The sequence below is a fragment of the Elgaria multicarinata genome, chromosome 3, assembly GCF_023053635.1.
Source record: "Elgaria multicarinata webbii isolate HBS135686 ecotype San Diego chromosome 3, rElgMul1.1.pri, whole genome shotgun sequence".
Lineage (NCBI taxonomy): Eukaryota > Metazoa > Chordata > Lepidosauria > Squamata > Anguidae > Elgaria > Elgaria multicarinata.
In genome coordinates this window covers 52,823,987-52,841,132 of record NC_086173.1, presented here as the reverse complement: position 1 = coordinate 52,841,132, position 17,146 = coordinate 52,823,987, and the positions used below count along the sequence as shown (strand labels likewise).

General features: G+C 44.8%; 1 protein-coding gene across 1 annotated transcript in view; it reads right to left on the bottom strand.

Annotated features, from left to right (window-relative positions):
- MYO15B (myosin XVB) overlaps positions 1 to 17,146 on the bottom strand; it is a 94,780-nt gene that overhangs the window by 58,645 nt on the left and 18,989 nt on the right. The window contains exons 12-20 of the mRNA XM_063121505.1: positions 15,211 to 15,336; positions 14,546 to 14,623; positions 13,672 to 13,808; positions 11,788 to 11,833; positions 11,375 to 11,499; positions 8,804 to 8,921; positions 7,400 to 7,575; positions 6,956 to 7,049; positions 2,056 to 2,109 (exon numbers count right to left, since the gene is read on the bottom strand). Of these exons, the coding sequence (XP_062977575.1) occupies positions 2,056 to 2,109; positions 6,956 to 7,049; positions 7,400 to 7,575; positions 8,804 to 8,921; positions 11,375 to 11,499; positions 11,788 to 11,833; positions 13,672 to 13,808; positions 14,546 to 14,623; positions 15,211 to 15,336 (954 nt within the window). The remainder of the gene's footprint in view (positions 1 to 2,055; positions 2,110 to 6,955; positions 7,050 to 7,399; positions 7,576 to 8,803; positions 8,922 to 11,374; positions 11,500 to 11,787; positions 11,834 to 13,671; positions 13,809 to 14,545; positions 14,624 to 15,210; positions 15,337 to 17,146) is intronic.

Sequence of the window (17,146 nt, the reverse complement as noted above, 5' to 3'; positions counted from 1 at the left end):
AGTGCAGGGTTCATATGTAAACCCATGATTCAACAACAACCCACGATTCAACAACAACCAATAATCAACCCATACTCTGGGTTCCCATTATGAGCAAACGAGACCATTGTGCAAAAAGAACCCAGGTGAAAATCACATGACAATGCCAGCACAAGACATTTTACTGCCTGAAATAAAAAGTCCAAATAGCACCCTGCCCCTACTCCGGCTAACATTTTAAAAGGTCTTGCTTCAGGCACCAAAACTCGCCATCATCTATTGTCCGCTTGTCCCCCTCCCCCATTGCTTCACTTTGCTACAGGGCAAGTCCCTCTTCAAATAATTGAGAGAGCAGTGTCAGGACCTTGTGACCTTCCATCCTAGTGTTGAGAATGTCTGTTCTCAAAATCTGGCCAGGCATGACTATCAAAGAACTGCTTCCTCCTTTGTGCGCCAGCATTCCAGAGGGGGAGTCATCCTGTGAGTCTGTTATAGGAGGAGCCACAAAGTCTTATGGCATCTTAAGTTCTAACACAATATACTATGGCATCTACTGTAACTGGATGATCCAGACTGAGACAGCAGGCACATCAATGCAGCACAGGACCACCTGGTGCCAGCATGATCTCCAACACAGTGCAGACCCATACCACATCAACTGCACCAGGTGGTGTAGCGGTAAATTCTGAAGTGCAGGCACTCCCTGTGATAATCCCCATAGCCCAGTCCCTAAGGAGAGTCCAAAACCGCAGGGGCTGTGTTGATCTATATTGATAAACCAGTTCTAGCAGTTTTGATCTCTCTACCAGGAGCAGGTCTTTTGTAAAGCAAATGGAAGTAATCACCCATTCAAGACCCATTCAAGACCATTCCAAATGCTTTGCATTACAACAGGGACAAGCTCACAATAGTTGTTAGGAAAATCCATTTCTGCCCTACCTACTGATTGCTGCTAAGCTCAGGGAGAACAGGGAAGTGGGGGTGGGGGGTGGGGCGTCAATATGTTGTCATTGTTCCTGCTCATCAAAAAGTCCAGGGTTTTTTGATCCTGTTGCCCTGCCTCCAATACACTATGAATTGCACCCACCTATAATGCACATGACACGAAGCAGCTACACAGCAATGCAGTTAACTTCAGCACACCTCAGCAGTTTGTACAATCCATCCACAACCTTGTTTTTCTATTCCCCCCTCCATGTTTTATTTTACATTCTGAGATTTTACTGCAATTTTATTTTTATTGTAAACCTCTATGGCTTCCCTGAACAGAGGCAACATACTCTAAATGACAGATCGTCAGGAGTCAGCAAGAAACCACCTTCATGCTCATCTTGAGCGTTACCATAAGCATTAAAATGACCACTGTTGGAAACAGAATGTTGGGTTTTTAGATGGAACGTTGGCCTAATCTAGCTAGGTGCAATCTTATCTGATATGCAACAAAAACTGTGATCTACATTGGTGCATAGGCTAGTGAAGTACTGCACATCCTTAGACTGCTTGAACTGAAACGAATAGGGAATGGGTTCCTATTTTTGTACATGGTATCAGTCTAACGCGGCCATCCCCATTGGCTGGGAATGATGGGAGTTGCACTCCAATACATCTAGAGGAGACCATGTTGGGGAAGGCCGGTTTAAAGTATCCAGTTTGTGTTATTTTGCCCGAGGTAACAGGCCACAGCACCTGGCCCTGAAAAATGGTTCTTATGTTTGTCGTCAGTGTTTTCATATATAAAAAAATTAAAGTGTGGTGGCTTACAGGAAAACTCTAAAATCACAAGTAGATTTCAGCAGTATGGCTACTTCTCAAAGACACCTAGGGGGGTGCAATGAGATGCAAGAAGGCAGTTAATATATTAGGCTGAACAAGCTCAGCCTATTTTTTTTTTTTTTAAGTTCACATGATCCTCGAGGACTTGGAAACCTGCACAGCCACGCCTTGCCTCGCCTCAGCCACTGGAAACTATTTTCTACACTCTAATGACCGTCATGCATGAAACTCTGAAACGTCCTTTGACTTCAGAAGCATTATCAGGCTTGGCCAAATAGCCCATATTTTATTGCCATGACCTACCATTTCCAGGCACCTCGTGTTCTCCTCCGCACCTTTGACCAGTGACGTGTTCCTCTGTAATCAGGACAGGAGAAAAATCATGCAGGGATACATGGTATGTTAAGTGATGGACCATACCCAGGGCCAGCTATCCTCTGTGCATAAGTAAGTAAATCTCAGCATTATGGCAAGCCAAACTGAATTCTTTGTTCACAAGAAATTATGCAAATTTGCATATCGTTGAGTAGAATTCAGCAGCTCCCATCCTCACCTTATTGAAAGGCGCAATTGAAAAGCAAAGAAATCTGAGCTCATTATGACCCTTTGGCCTGGATTGCACAATCACAGCTGGGGAAATAAACCATGGTGGTTTATTTCCCCCATCGTATGTGCCGGAGGGGATTAGCACAATTACTCTCGGTAGCACCGCTTGTTGTGTTGTGTGAACCCGACCAGGTTGGCTTGTTGCTCTGGGTAACAAGCCACCCAGAACCCATGGGCTATTGTAGCTTGGTTAAGAAGTCACTATAGATGATGAACCATCCTGCAATCCTATGAACCAGGTCTCACTGGGTTCAGACAACACAGTAAGCCACGCTGGCAAGGGCAATTAAGCAAATTGGAGTGGCAGATGCAGCACAGTTAACAAACCACCATGGCTTGTTAACTGTGGTGCCGATCATATGAATCTGGTAATTCTCTATCTCCCATCTTCTCTATTTCCCTGGGGCTGGCTTCACGACGCCAGGTTGGTGCCGCCTCCCTCTTCAACCCCACGCTTTCCCTCTTCTGGGACATCGTAGGGTAATCCCAACACTGAGGAGGGAGTGCAGGGTTTCTGGATGGTCATCCAGATCCTGGAGCCGCCCCTGCCCTCTTCCATGATTGGTGGAAGGGGACCAACCGTGATTGCCTTCCACCAGGCTCTGCCCCCAGGTTGGCCCCAGAGCAACATTATATGGGGGAACGCCATGTTGATGACGCTCTCTGAAAATGATGGGGTAAATCCCAGACATTTTCATAACGTAGCACCCCAGGGAAGCCCCACAGTAGCCGCAAACTTGCTGCTGTGTCGTCTAACCGATGGGATGCAGATCCACAGCCAATGCAGGGCTTTCCCCATGTGTAGACAGCCCCCCTGTCTTTTCCTTTCTCAACAAGTGCGGAGAACCAGGAAGAATGTTAAATGCATTTAACCTGCATTTAGCACTGAAGCTAGAGAAAGCTTAGAGAGAAGAAATCAGAATTTGTACGTGAAACATGTATTAATTATATTTTTATTCTGCCCAATAACCAATGGCTTTTCTAGTTCGTTTGTTTTATCGCCAATGAATACTTGTATTATTGCCATCAGCAATTAAAGTTTTTGTCATCACCATAACGTTGGAAGACGTCAAGGTTGTAAAGGTTTTTGTACAACTCTGGGAAGTAAATCCCATGGGATGCTGCTTCAGCTTTTACTTAACATAGGCCTATGATGCCTTGAGTGTATACTGTTGCTCTAGCAAATGAGCCGTTCCTCGGCTGTATCATTTCAGATTGGAAATGGGGATTCCATTTCCTGTACAAAACAATCCCCTAAACTAAACTGGTTTATTTCTGAAATACCAGTTTCATGCAGGGATTTGCTCCCCAAGGAAGAATTCAGCCTTGTGTTTCCTCAACTGCTTGCTGAAGTAATTCAGTTTCATTGGATTATTTGCATTAACAAGGCCACAGCTGCAGCACTTCACTTAGTATTCACCACATCTAGCCCACTGTAGATGTTGTAAACAGAGGACCAGTTCAATCAGTCCCATTTACCATGAGAGAACTACACCTATCACATGACACCTCAGTTAGCCGTGTGAAATATTTATCACAAATAAGCGGTGATACATAAGAGCTTTATTTTCAAGTGGACCCAGTATGCATCAGCAGAGCCCAAGCTGTTCCAAGTGAAATATTTAACCCTTGAAATGTACCTCAGGATCCAACTATAGTTCTTTTCAGACAATTTAAGTGCACACAATTCTGCTCCCTCATCTATACCAGGAGATAGCTATGCTGTCTGAAGAGTGCTTGTGGCCTTTAGTCTACCTCATATCCAGGAGTTATTTTTACCACCATCTCACCTACAATATTTCTTAAAGCTCAAAATATTTCTTGCTAATGCAATAGAAAAGGTGTCTCCCTTGGACAACTCATTCACTGCACAATCCTATCTGCATCTATGCAGATGCCCATCCCACTGACTCTGAACACACTAAGCCATGGTGGTTAAGCATTTTGAGCTAAACATTATGGCTTAGCGTATTGTGTGAACCATTCCTAGCCATGGTGGTTACATAACCATGGTTTAAACACTCACTAACCATTTGCTACGAAATGGTTGGTGGCCTAACCATGGCTTACCATGTTGTTTGAACAGGCCCACTATGTTACATGTGGCTTACTACCTAGTAAGGGTGTTTATGCTCTTTACGACAATATTCTGTCTCCAACAGTGGCTGGAATCAAATGCTTGGGTATAAGTTACAGCTACCTAGATTTTGATTAAATATAAGAAAAAAATCTTCCTGTCATTAAGATCTGTACAACAGTGGAACAGTCTACCTACAGAGGTTTTGGGTTCTCCATCTCTGGAGGTTTTTAAGAAGAGGCTAGACAGCTACCTCTCATGGATGGTTCGAATGGTTTTCCCGCACATTGCGGAGGGTTAGACTAGATGATCCTCGTGGTCCCTTACAACTCCACAATTCTACAATTCTATTATTCTAAGTTTTAAAGCACAGAGGGGAGAGGGGGAATGACAGAATGCTCTGTTCACCACCGTTACATCCCAGTGCTATTTAATTCTAATCTACAGTTGCATTAAGTATTATGAATGTCCAATACGACTGCACCTGCAGAGTATACTGTGCTCAGAAAATTAATTCAACTCTCTTCTCCCCTGTCTGTCAAGCTGCTGGAGATGGTGGCTGAAATGTTTTAAACTAGCCCTGAAAGGTACTCATCCAGCTGAAGGGTGGTTTTTTTTCTACTCCTCAGAAGGAAATGTAGATGCAGAGTCATAATCTCCTATCTGGCTTTGTCTTTCCCATCTGTAGACCAAATCCTTTTGCCAAGCCCTGCAGAGTAGTACTCACTTGTTTGTTGTTCTATGATCTTTGGGGTGTCCTTTCTCTTCCACCCCCTGAGCTCAGCCATGCAGTTGCCAGCAAACAGATAACAGGAGTTTTGGGGGGATCTGGGCCCAGACTGAAAGAGGACTGAAGTCTGCCCAAGGCAGAAGAGAAACAGGGGAGGCGCCGCAATTCAAGGAGTGAACTTTGAGACTTTTTATTGTTGTCTTCCCTAAGGGCTGAGTGTTCATAAAGTAAATACACAGGGCAGGGATGGTGACGTGTGCGGTTACGAAGAGAGAAGAACTGGGAGATATCAAAACTGGGAAGGTCAGGTGCAGCTCAGGCAGAACAGCAGAACCTTCCTTGAAGTGCACATATATCACAGGTCTACAATTAGGGGTGTGGGGGTTCCTTATCAGAACTGGCAGCCATTTCCCCAGCATCTTCTCAGTCCACTGTTGCCATCATTTATGGCTACGAAACAATCTCTAAGGGTGCAATCCTATGCATGTTAGACAGAAAAAAGCCTTGGGGCATGCTGGAAGTTGCACCTTAAGTGTTCTTGGGGTGAGTAACAAAGCAATCTAGCCAGAAGTGCCAAAGGGCACATCATCATCTTCCCGATTCATGTTTTATTGCACAGCGGGACAACAGGAAACAGACCCAGGGAAAAGGTGGGATGATTTGCCATTGGGTTTCCCTGTGCTGGTAGAGCAGAGTGTAAAGATCAGATGTGTATTACAGATTTCTCAGAGGCTAAAAATAACTAAGGTTTGTAGACATACAGTCATTTTACTGATAGGGAACTAACCTCTAACATAAAATGGGACCATTTTATCACCTGATAGCTGAATACAAGTGAAACAGGGCTGAGCTATGACAACTATTCTGTTAATATAGGGCCATTTCAGAGGAGGAATGGAGAAAAGAAGTACTTTACTTCCAATTCTCACATGCAAATATTCTCTTGACTAGTTTTTTATTCCCCCCACACACCCCTCAGCTGGGAGGGTGTTTTTTGAATTTTCCCACACATAACAAGTTTTCTGCATGTAGTAATGTAGCATGTCAGGAACAGGGCTGCATAAACTGTCCTTCCCAATGCAATGGTTTCTGCAAGCAGGAAGTTTCCGATTCCCCACTTGCCACCTGAAGTAGTACAACACCAAATTCTACTTGCTCATTCTGCACAATGTGTGCACAATGCTTGTAGTTATCCCACCAACCTTGCTCCAGGAACAGAAATGCTCTGAAGTGCTTGAACCAGCATGTGGCAAGTGGAGATGTTGGAAAATCCGTAACAGATTCAAATGAGTTCGGATTTCTTGAGACCAACAGCGGACTGGCTTTTTCTGAGTCACGTGGACTTGTAGACTGTTTTTTGTTTTACTTTGGTGGGGATTTGCAATAGTGCGCATTTGAAGAACTGGAATGAAATTCTCTTACATCACTAAAAATATCCGATTCTGTCAATGAGCAGACAACAAATGAACAACGCCTGATAATCTGTGAAACACAGATGGAAGGGATTTAACAAAAATCTATATATCCCTAGTTACAAACCAATACTACTTTTGTTTTCTGCATCCTCCTACAATCTGTATGTACAGAATTTTAGATTCTGGGCAGCACTGAAAACTACCGCACTCCCATAATTCATTTTTGCAAGGGTTTACTGCCTCTTTCCTTGCTGCTTGGTGTTAGTACCCTTCTCTAAAATGTATGTTCCGAGTCACACGTAATCCTTCCAAACAAATGTTTAGGCAGAAGGGGTCCTTCCAATGGGAGTTGTCAATTACCAGTAACCCCATTACCTGGTACTGTCTTTTTCTATGAACCAATAGTCTAGAGACAAACATGGCCACCCCAAATTGCATCAGGGTCTTCTTCAACCTTCGGAAGCGCTTCCTGCAGGTTGAAAAGAAAAAGAATGGAAAAGAAAAAGATAATGGTGGGAATATGTAAACCTCTTCTTGTGGTACCAATATAATCTCACTGATGCCAACAGAGTCTTGCACCAAGATTGGATAGAGTTTCACCTTTCTTTTAATGCAGGCTTCCCCAAGCTGGTGCACTCCAGATGTGTTTGGACTACCAAAACAGCTTTGTTTGGTGGGGGATGTCTGGAGTTGTAGGCCAACACATCTGGAAGGCATCAAGATGGGATAGACTACTTTAATGTTAAGACCAAACTCAGCCTGCTGGACATCAGGCCTACCAACAGAACAGCACTGTCTACTTAACCTTTGCCTTCTCACCTTGCCAGGTAACCCCGGAAGTGAGCCTGGATGAATGTGACCCTCTGCCTGAAGACCTGGAACCGCCTACGGTTGATGAGGCCTTGAAGATTGCGCTGAAGGGTAACAATCGCCCAGCTCAGCTTTTGGTTCCATTGTCTCTCTAGCATCTGCCTCGCTTTCTCCTTCAAAAACACCTGATGAATAGCAATAGGCACAGACATTGTGATTCACAAGTTCTTAGCCAAGCCTTGTGCTAAAAAAGAAAGCAAAATGCATTTGCAAAAAAATAAGAAAAGGTGTGTGTGGGAGGGAAGAGTCCACTTCCTTCATTTTTACTACTTTATTGAAAACAGAGGCTGAGGATGTAAATGTATTTATTTTATTTCTACCAAAATCTGTATCTTGCTAATTTGCCTAAGTAGCACCTCCCTGGTCACTAACAATAAAAAATAACACACACACACACACACACACACACACACACACACTTAAACAGTCAGTCAACCCAACACCCATCAGATGGGGAAACCTCCTTTCAGAATAAAAAAAGTCTTTATCAGCAGACTAAGGGCTCTGGCCCATGAACTCTCTGCCACAATAAATGTGCTCATCTTTCAAGTGTACACAAGATTCTAATTGAGCTACCCATCTCGAATTGCATATATTCTGCCCCCACCCCAAAAAAAATTCCTACAGACACTCTTGAGGCTTGTGTTTCTCCCTGCTGAAACTTAACATGGTACAAAAAATGGTGAGACTATAAATCCTTAGTGAATTCGGTATTTTGCCCTCATGGTAGTTCCATGTGGGCAGCACTGGCCTTTTCCTTTGCTCTTCTACACCTTGCCATTTTATCAGGCTCAAAAACAAAAACAAAATTTGGACTTAGAAAAGCCAATTTCTCATCTGCATTGAATGCATGCATGTATTTATGGCATTCATATACCACCCTTTAATGTGTGCATTTTTCTCTTGTTGTTGCACTGTTTTTTCTTTCCTTACTGCTGTTCTTTGAACAGTTTATTTATTTATTTGATTTATACCCCCACCTTTCGATCAAAAAATGACACTTAAGGTGGACCTGTACATGTATGTGTGTGGGCACAAAATCCCACATGGCCCAAAATCACAACTCTGACGTTTTTACATCATGGAGATCCACAACAGTATATTTCTTCCGTGAAAAATACTTTAGGGAATCTATAAGGTTGGTTGTATTGTACCAAGGAACAGTACCGAAAGGCCACCAGGCCCACTGAGCCTGGGAAATGCCTTTTGTCATGGGAAAGCTCACTGAAGTGCCAATACAGGACTCACTCCTAATCTGGGCAGTGGTTAAAGGAATGACAAGCCCCATGAACCAAACTCCGTGCCCATTTTGCCTTTAATAAGCTACAGCACTTCAGGGTGGACGCAGCAAACCTTGGTGAGTCCAATCTGATAGAGCTCTGAGGGGTCTCCCACCACACACGAGAGCACAGCGACGCAGACATCTCTCTCCGGCAAACAGCGCTGCCCACGGCCAGCCAGGGCTCTGTACCTGGTGAGTAAAAAATAAGAGAGAGCCCGCTTCCAAAGTTACTCCAGTGCCATAGAGTATGGAGAAAGGAAATCAATCTCAGCACTTCAGAGGTTAAGTCAAAACAGGCACCAATACTCTGCAGAGAGTTTTGAACATATCACAGCCAAATCAGCCATATTAGGATAACGGGAGAAATGCTGGCTGGAAAGGGACAGGCAGGGAGACTCTCAGCCAGCAGATCTATTCACATGTAAGAAGACGAGCCCATCACTTCACAAAACACATTGGGCTGCTTACTTATGAGTAGTTCTGCTGCCTCTTTCCAGGGTGAGAACTTCACATCCGCAAAGAATAGCAACATAATGTTCTTGGAGAATGGAGTGTCTATGGAAGGTCAGCTTCTCCTCCTGTCAGGATGCAATCCTACGCATGTTTAGAGAGGAAATACTCCCAACATGCCCCACCCATTTTTCTATCTAAACATGCATAGGACTGCACCCTCAAAGAACTGCCTGGTGCACCCTTAGTCTTAGACATATCTGCTGAAGCAGCACAAAGACCCCAGCTGATTAAAGTAAGGACTGATCTACACATTATGCTCAAATGCACACGTCAAGTGGGGGGGTGTCTTTTTTTTTTAAGAGACTCTTCTGACGAGTGTTTTATTGCATGCTCGTAACTGGCAACTCAGTTTTTTGCGGGTCCTTTTGACAACACCGTCCGCCTCCCATGCATCTCCCGCTTCTTCAAGTCTTTCCGTGACAAAATAACCCCCCCCCCGGTAAATCCATTTGGGGGGGGGGAAGCGAAACGTGCCGCCATTTCCTGCTGTGTGCAGGAAAAGCAGCGCAATAAAAACACCTGCTGAATGGGCCACATGGTCATTGTTTACTCCCTCTTTCTTCCCCTGTGTGAAGAAAGAGGATGTATTGTGGGACAGAAGCGCGGGGGGGGGGGGAGTGATGGTAGGAAAACATGATTTCTGCCCCCGCCCCCATTTGATGACACTCTAAGTTTCCCATGTAAAACCGCCTGGCACGTAGCCTCCTTAAACTGCTGTCTGATGTGCTAAGCAGAGAGCTGTTTTACATGAAGAAACTTCAAAAATATGACAGCCCACCTGCAGTCTGAAGTAATACAAGCCCAGAATCTACCATCTCATTCTGCATAAGGTATAAATCAGCCTTTACTCTAACCAGCTATTTTCCCCTTTGTGCTATTTAAGCAAATATGTCTAAAATATAAAGGAGACTTAAAATTCAGTCCTATAGCCTAAGCCCTATTGAACTCAATGGGTCTTACATCTGAGTAGCCATTATAACCACATCCCAGTGATGGGTGGGACCAAAAGCAAAAGAGGTGAGGCCGAAATTACAAACAAACAAACAAAACAACCCACTGTAAAACAGCATATTAGTATTTTAAAGATCTTTCTGCCAGTAACTAAGCCTTAGGTGAGGCATTTCAACTTTTTAGAACAGGGAAAAGATCCACAAAAATCAGGAAACCACTAAACAACCAGTGGTTGGAAGAAGCATGCATCCCAGATGTTCGGATTGGGACCCCAGGAGGATGGATTTGGCTCCAGGGCCTGAGGTTCTCCACCTCTGCATTGTAGGATTGCACTATCATTGTGTCTGGAACCTTTTCATCACAGATGAAAACCTTTGCAAAGGTTTATAAGGTGAAACAATTTGGAAGCCCTATCCACAATACCCTCCCCACAAGAGGACACACACACCCCAGGCTCCCGGAGGTCAGCTGGAGACACCCTGCTCAGAATGCCCCAGTACAGAAAGTAGGATCAGCTGGTATACCTTCTGTGTGTGTGTGTGACTACTGCCATTAGGAATAAGTCAGTCCTGGAGGGAATCTACACGTCGTTGGGAGGGCGCTTACATGCGCCCCCAGTGCGCCCCCACAACGACTGTGTAGACCGAGAAAGAAGAGGCGGAGGAGGAGGCGGCTGGGGAACCAGCCACGTCCTTGCCGCCGCTGCCGCCTCCCCGCCGGCCTCCTGCTGCCGGGCTAAGAGCCACCCGGGTCGAAGAGCTTGGCTTCCGCTTCTGCTGAGCTCTCCGACCTGGGTGGCTCTTAGCCCAGCAGCAGGAGGCCGGCAGGAAGGCGGCGGCAAGGACGCGGCCGGTTCCCCAGCCGCCTCCTCTTCCGCCTCTTCCTCTGTCTCTTCTTTCTCGGTCTACACAGTCGTTGTGGGGGCGCATGTAAGCGCCCTCACAACGACGTGTAGATTCCCTCCCAGAAACCCACCTGATCCTGACCCTGACATCTTTTCAAGTAAGTTACATAAAAGCTTTTATAAATCTAAATTGACTGAGAAAGTTACTGTTTTATTACTGTTTGGTTTGGTATGTTGAACTTGCTGTTGTTATTGCATCTTAAATTGTGTTTTATTGGTATGCAATTGTTTTATGATGTCTCTTCCGTTTCAACAGAGCAAGTAACAGCCTTACCGGATCAGGAAATTGTGGAATGGGATGCGGATGGGGTAGCCTTCTTTCCTGACGCGTATGGCCTCAAAAATCCCAGAATGCCTCAGCTGACAAGCCACATATTCAGTATCAAATATGTTTGGCACCTGAGGTTTAAAATGAATGGGCTCAATAAGGCAAAAGTAGCATAGAATAAGGATAGAAAAAGGACCACTGAAAAGTAACCCCAGAATTTCAACCATCACCCCAGATGGTGCGTATCAGGCCAGCCAGAGAATACGTAGAGCACCTTTCCCCAATTTGATGCTCTCCAGATGGGATGGACCACATCTCTTACAAAAATAAGTAATAGGTTAGAATAAGGTCTTAATTTGATAATAACTCAAGACAGCCACACCCCGGATCCTGCCCCACCAAAGTAATGACTTCCTTACCTTTTTGGAATTGGGTTTGATGCACCGAACAAAGAAAATGTGGCTGCTGTAGGGTATGGAGAAAAGAAGAAGTCATCAACTAAAAGTTGACCAGTCTGGCCCAGTTTGCACAACCTCAGGCGGTTAACAAGTCACCCTGACTTGTTTGCATGATCACAGAAGGAAAATAAGCCACAGTGGATTTCCCGCCCTCCCCGCGTGTGCTGATTGCAAGCTGCCTAATTAGCATAATTACCTTTCCCAGGTGCGGGTTGTCATGATGTCCAAACCTGGCAAGGGTGAGTGGCTGGGGTGGTTTACAAACCACTCTGAAACCTTAGAACAAGCCATGGGTTTCTGGGTGGTTTGTAAACCAGCCCAACAAGCCACCTTCACCAGGTTTGGACAACGTGAGAAACCACGGAGGTAGGGGTATGGATCAGCAATCTGGCGCCCACAGACTCTGCAACCCCTTGTGGCTAATAAATGATGATTAAAAGTTATTCTTATTATTAGAGTGGGCTGCAATGATCTCTGCCTTCAGCCCTGACAGACAAAAACCGAGAAGGATACTTTTAAGAGGATGAAAGGAAAAAAAGAACAAGAAGCAGTTAATATGCAAGGAACTAGATGACTATTTCACCTAAGGAGCTGACCTTAACTGCAACAGTATTGTGCACCTAAAGGAGAATCCTGTTCTTCACATGATTCACAAAATTCTGTAGTTCTGCCCCATTTGCAGTTGAAAAGCCACTTCCAGATGCCAGGTGTCACTAAGAGTTTGGGTCTCTTCGTGACACCTGGAGCGTTTCCTCACAGTCCAACCTGCCTGTCTGCCTGTGGCACCTCTGTCTCTCTTCCATCCTCTTCTCCTTTTCTCTGTCTCTCTCATTCTCACGCTTTCTTTCTAGGGTAGTCTTGCCAGAGGTCTGAACTGATCCCTTGCAGGGGGCTTTCCTCTCCTTCAGCACATCATCCATTTCGGCTCCCCGCACTCCCATTTTCCTCATCCTCCTTTCCCTCTGGACTCCCTGCATCTACATTACATTAGGGCCAAAGGCCTACACACGGCCTGCAGGCCACATGTTGCCCACCCCTGACTACTACAACAGCTAAATCAAATCTTAGGAGTTGGGTTCTGAGTCATTGTATCTCACACCATTGCTTCAGATGTTAATCCTCTAGGAAATGAGACTGAGAGCTGGCAGAGTGGTGAGCTGGTACCCTGGTCACCTCACCTCACCACCACCATAATACTTCGGAGTCCTACTTCTCTGTTAACTCAATGGGCCAACCTTCCCAAACCTGGTGCCTTTCAAATGTTTTGAATTTCAGTTCCCATCAATCCCAGTCAGCACAGCCAATGCCCAGGAATACTGGGTGTTGCAGCCATAAACATCTGGAAGGTACCAGGTTGGGTGTGGCAGTTAGTGATTCAATGGACTATTTTAGGTTGGGGTTAGTACCACTGGGGGAAGCAGTGCCAACTAGCCACCCATTTAATTCAGCTTGCCAAGTGACCACCTGGACTGCCAGGTTTAGGGGATAGGGACTCTCTGAAAGACACCAGAGATGCCACACCAGATATATAGTGGTGCCACCAAAGTTAGGATCTTCAGGTCATTCTAAGAGTCCTTGGAATATTGTACAAGAGGCCATTTCTAGATATGCCTCCTGCAAGTTCAATCCTCTCTTTTAGAAGTAACATGAGATGTGGCTCCAAATGACGTGCTGATGGTAATAAGTTGAACCAACATTTTCAGAAGCACAGACTGGTGTGTGGATGACCAGATCCTCATTCTGCTTATTGTCATTTCCTACCTCCATCCTCATACTCCTCCATTCCAAACATAGATAAGGTGGCTGTGCTGTAAGGTAGCACCAGGAAAAAATAGTAGCCCTCACCTGTCTAGTTTAGCCATGAGGTCTTGCAAGGACTGCTGGAATCTAGACACTAATGTAGATGCTTGACGTTTTGGCCTTCCTGGCTCTCTTTGGTTGGGCTGCTGTTCCTTGACTCTTTGGAAAAGGCTGGAGACCAGCTTCAGAGAAGATGGACAAAAGAAATCAAAGCCTGCAGAGCTTCAGAATAATCTTGGAACACTTATTTGAAAAATTAACAAGCAGAAAGACCAGCTCCCTTCATTCTCTATCCACCCAAGGGCTGAAATACAGTGGAAAGCAATTCCCCAGACAATCCAACAGTACAAAAAAATAAATAAATTGGATGCCCTTTACACCAAATGCCACAACTCCACAGCATCCCTTATACATGAAAGCTTGATCAGGTGGTGCTGTCTAAAGGGTAGATAGAACACTGAGGGAATTTATATAACTGCAGATATTCAGTCTGTATTTGGAGCTTAAAAATCATTAGCTGCTGCTTGCTGCATGTGTGATTAATGGGAATTTATATGTTTATGTTTTTGTGATGTTGTAAGCCACCTTGTGAGGGCAGTGCACCCCAATACTCAGGTTAAAAATCTTTTAAAAAATAAATAAATATTTGCACCCATGACAAAATCAGCCTAAAAATGAATTACAACTCCTCTTTAAAACATAGTGCTATCCAGAGACAAAGATGAGCCATGTGGAAGCATAATCCCTGAAGTGATTTTTCTGTCAACTCAAAGCTGGCATGCATTTAAGGGGCTCTTGATGACTACCACATGGATGAAAAAAATGTCTGTGTCTCTGGGCTGTAGTATCATGGGAAGGTTCCACATTGTAAAATCATGGGACTGGAAACATAATAATGGACATAAACCATGCACTGTACCTTAAGATGGCTCTGGGAGAAAATATTCAGGATTTCTGGGTGTAGCTGGTTATGGTTTTTATTCAGAAACTTGTGGACCTGAAAAGCCAAATTCTGTTTCATTCACAATGTAGTTTTTTTAACCACTCCATAAATGAAGCTTTCTGTCTTTTCTAAAGATGATCTTCACCCCCACAACAAACCAACTTGCTTTTGAAAACAGGATAGCTACATGGAAGTTTGGAGCACCATCTAGCATAGTAGAAACTTTTGTCCAACTGCACTGGTTTTAGCCCTTATTTTTCCAGAGAATCATTCAAAACCATGAGCACAGTCTACAGCCACAAGACAAAAGAGCAGTGCACAAATTTAGAAGGAACTGCTTAAAAAATCATCATACAATGTGGGTTTACAATAACGGGGGTTCTTTGAAGACCCTAGTTGGGTTACCATGCTAGAGCTGACACTTGTGTATGTAACAACACAGGATCCATATCCCAGAGCTGAATCCCTACCCGAAATATATCTCTGGATTAGGCAGTAGCAAATCTATATGTCCCACTTGCTATTGATGAGCAAAGCTTGCCTTTGTCCTATCTGATTGTACCTTGAGCTACACCCAGGCATGCAAGCACAGGAGAAACACAAAAGGCACGGCGCATTGGAGGGAAGATGCCTCCGGATACCTGGTAGGTAACGGGTCCTGCATAATGTTGCACAGTGAAGACCGGCAAAGGCAGCTTGGGCTTGACATACCATGGACTGTTGGCATGATGGTAATGGCACTTCTGTAGGAAGGTGTGGTCTGTGGCCTGGATAGGAGATATTTTAATTTAATTTCTTAAAAACAATAATTATTACTTTTTAACTGGGAGGTTATGCTTCAAACCAAAGTATTTCTAGCACCATCTTTGTTTGGGTTCAAAAGAGTGGTTTTCTGTTTCAGAGACCCCATTTCTGCCTTGTGCATAAGTATTTGACTAGCTTACTTTTCTTCTAGTTTCACCAGTTCCCCTCCTGGGTAATGAATGTTTTGGGGCCAGCCATGCTCGCAACGGTAGCCATTTTATGAAGGAGCAAGTCCCTCCATGGCAGCCCAGGACACTCTCTCAAAATTCCAAAATGTGCCCACCCACCTAAAAAGTTTGGGTCTCCCTGCAAAGAATGGGTGCTATCTCTTCCCATATCGCCTCTCGGCTTTCGACTCATGGGAGAATTGGGATATGCCTTCCAAATAGGCCAGATGCCCAGAGAACTGTGCCAGCAGAAGCTCTATTTGAATTAATCAGTTTTTATTTGCCAGAAGAGGAATTAGCTTTTTAGAGTCTCATGTTAGAGTTTGTTAAATTTGGAAATAATGAGATGGTCAGTTCCACAATTGGCACACATGCTGGCAAATACACATTCACATATTCATAACAGGACATTATTTGCACGTGTTGTTTTCCCATGATGTGCAAAGTTGGGCCTGACCAATGAGGGAGCTGCCACCTGGCCAGGGATCCCAAGAGTTCATATGCATTGGTGTTCACCAACGTTTGCTGTGGGAAACATCAGCGTGGCACACGTGTCCTCGCAGCAAACATGATAGCCACTCTTGTAGGTCTGTTTCAGTGTGCATAAGTCTGTTGCTAATCAGGGCTGGGTATAACATTCTCATAAAAACATAGGAAGAGTCATGTTGGATCAGACCAAGGGTTCAGCTAGTACAGTGGCCAACCAGCTGCCTGTGGGAAACCCACAAGTAGTACATGAGAGCAATAACACCCTCCCATTTGTGTTCCCCAGCAACTGGTATACAAGAGGTATACTGACTCTGATACTGGAAGCAACATAGAGCCATCTTTTCCTCCAGTGTTTTCCTCCAGGAATTTATCCAATCCCCTTTTAAAGCCATCCAAATTGGTGGCCATCACCACATCTTGTGGTAGCAAATTCCATAGTTTAACTATGTGCTGTGTGAAGAAATATTTCCTTGTATCTGTCCTGAATCTCTCGTCAATCAGCTTCATGGGATCACCCTGGCTTCTAGTATTATGGGAAAGGGATAAAATGTCTCCCTATCTGCATTCTCCACACCACACATAATTTTGTATACCGTCTGCCCTCACTCACCCTTTTTCTAAGAGAAATAGTCCCAGGCCCTGTCTTGACGGCAAGGCCTCAGGCTCCAGCATTGGTGCTTCTTCCCGGCATCTGCATGGGAAGGAGCGCCAATGTGGAGTTGCTGCCACCAGCGGGCCAAGCACCAGGGAGGGGAGGAATGGAGCAGCTGGCTCCTCTCCCTATGGCTTCCCCATTCCTCTCCCCCTTTTTAATCTATAGATGCGAACCTTTGCATCTACAGATTAAAAAAACAAAACAAAATAGGGTGAGAGGAATGGGGCAGCTGGAGGGGGAGGGACGCATGGCACCGTACCAGCTCTCCTCAGAGGGAGGAGAGCCAGTTTGAGTACCACACATCCCTCTCTTCCCCACCCTCTGGCTGCCCCATTCCTCCCCACCATTTTTTTTTCATCTGTAGATGCAAAAGTTTGCACCTACAGATTAAAATAATAATAAATTTAAAAAAATTGGGGGGTGGAACAGGGCAGCCAGAGGGGGAGGAAGAGAGGGACACGC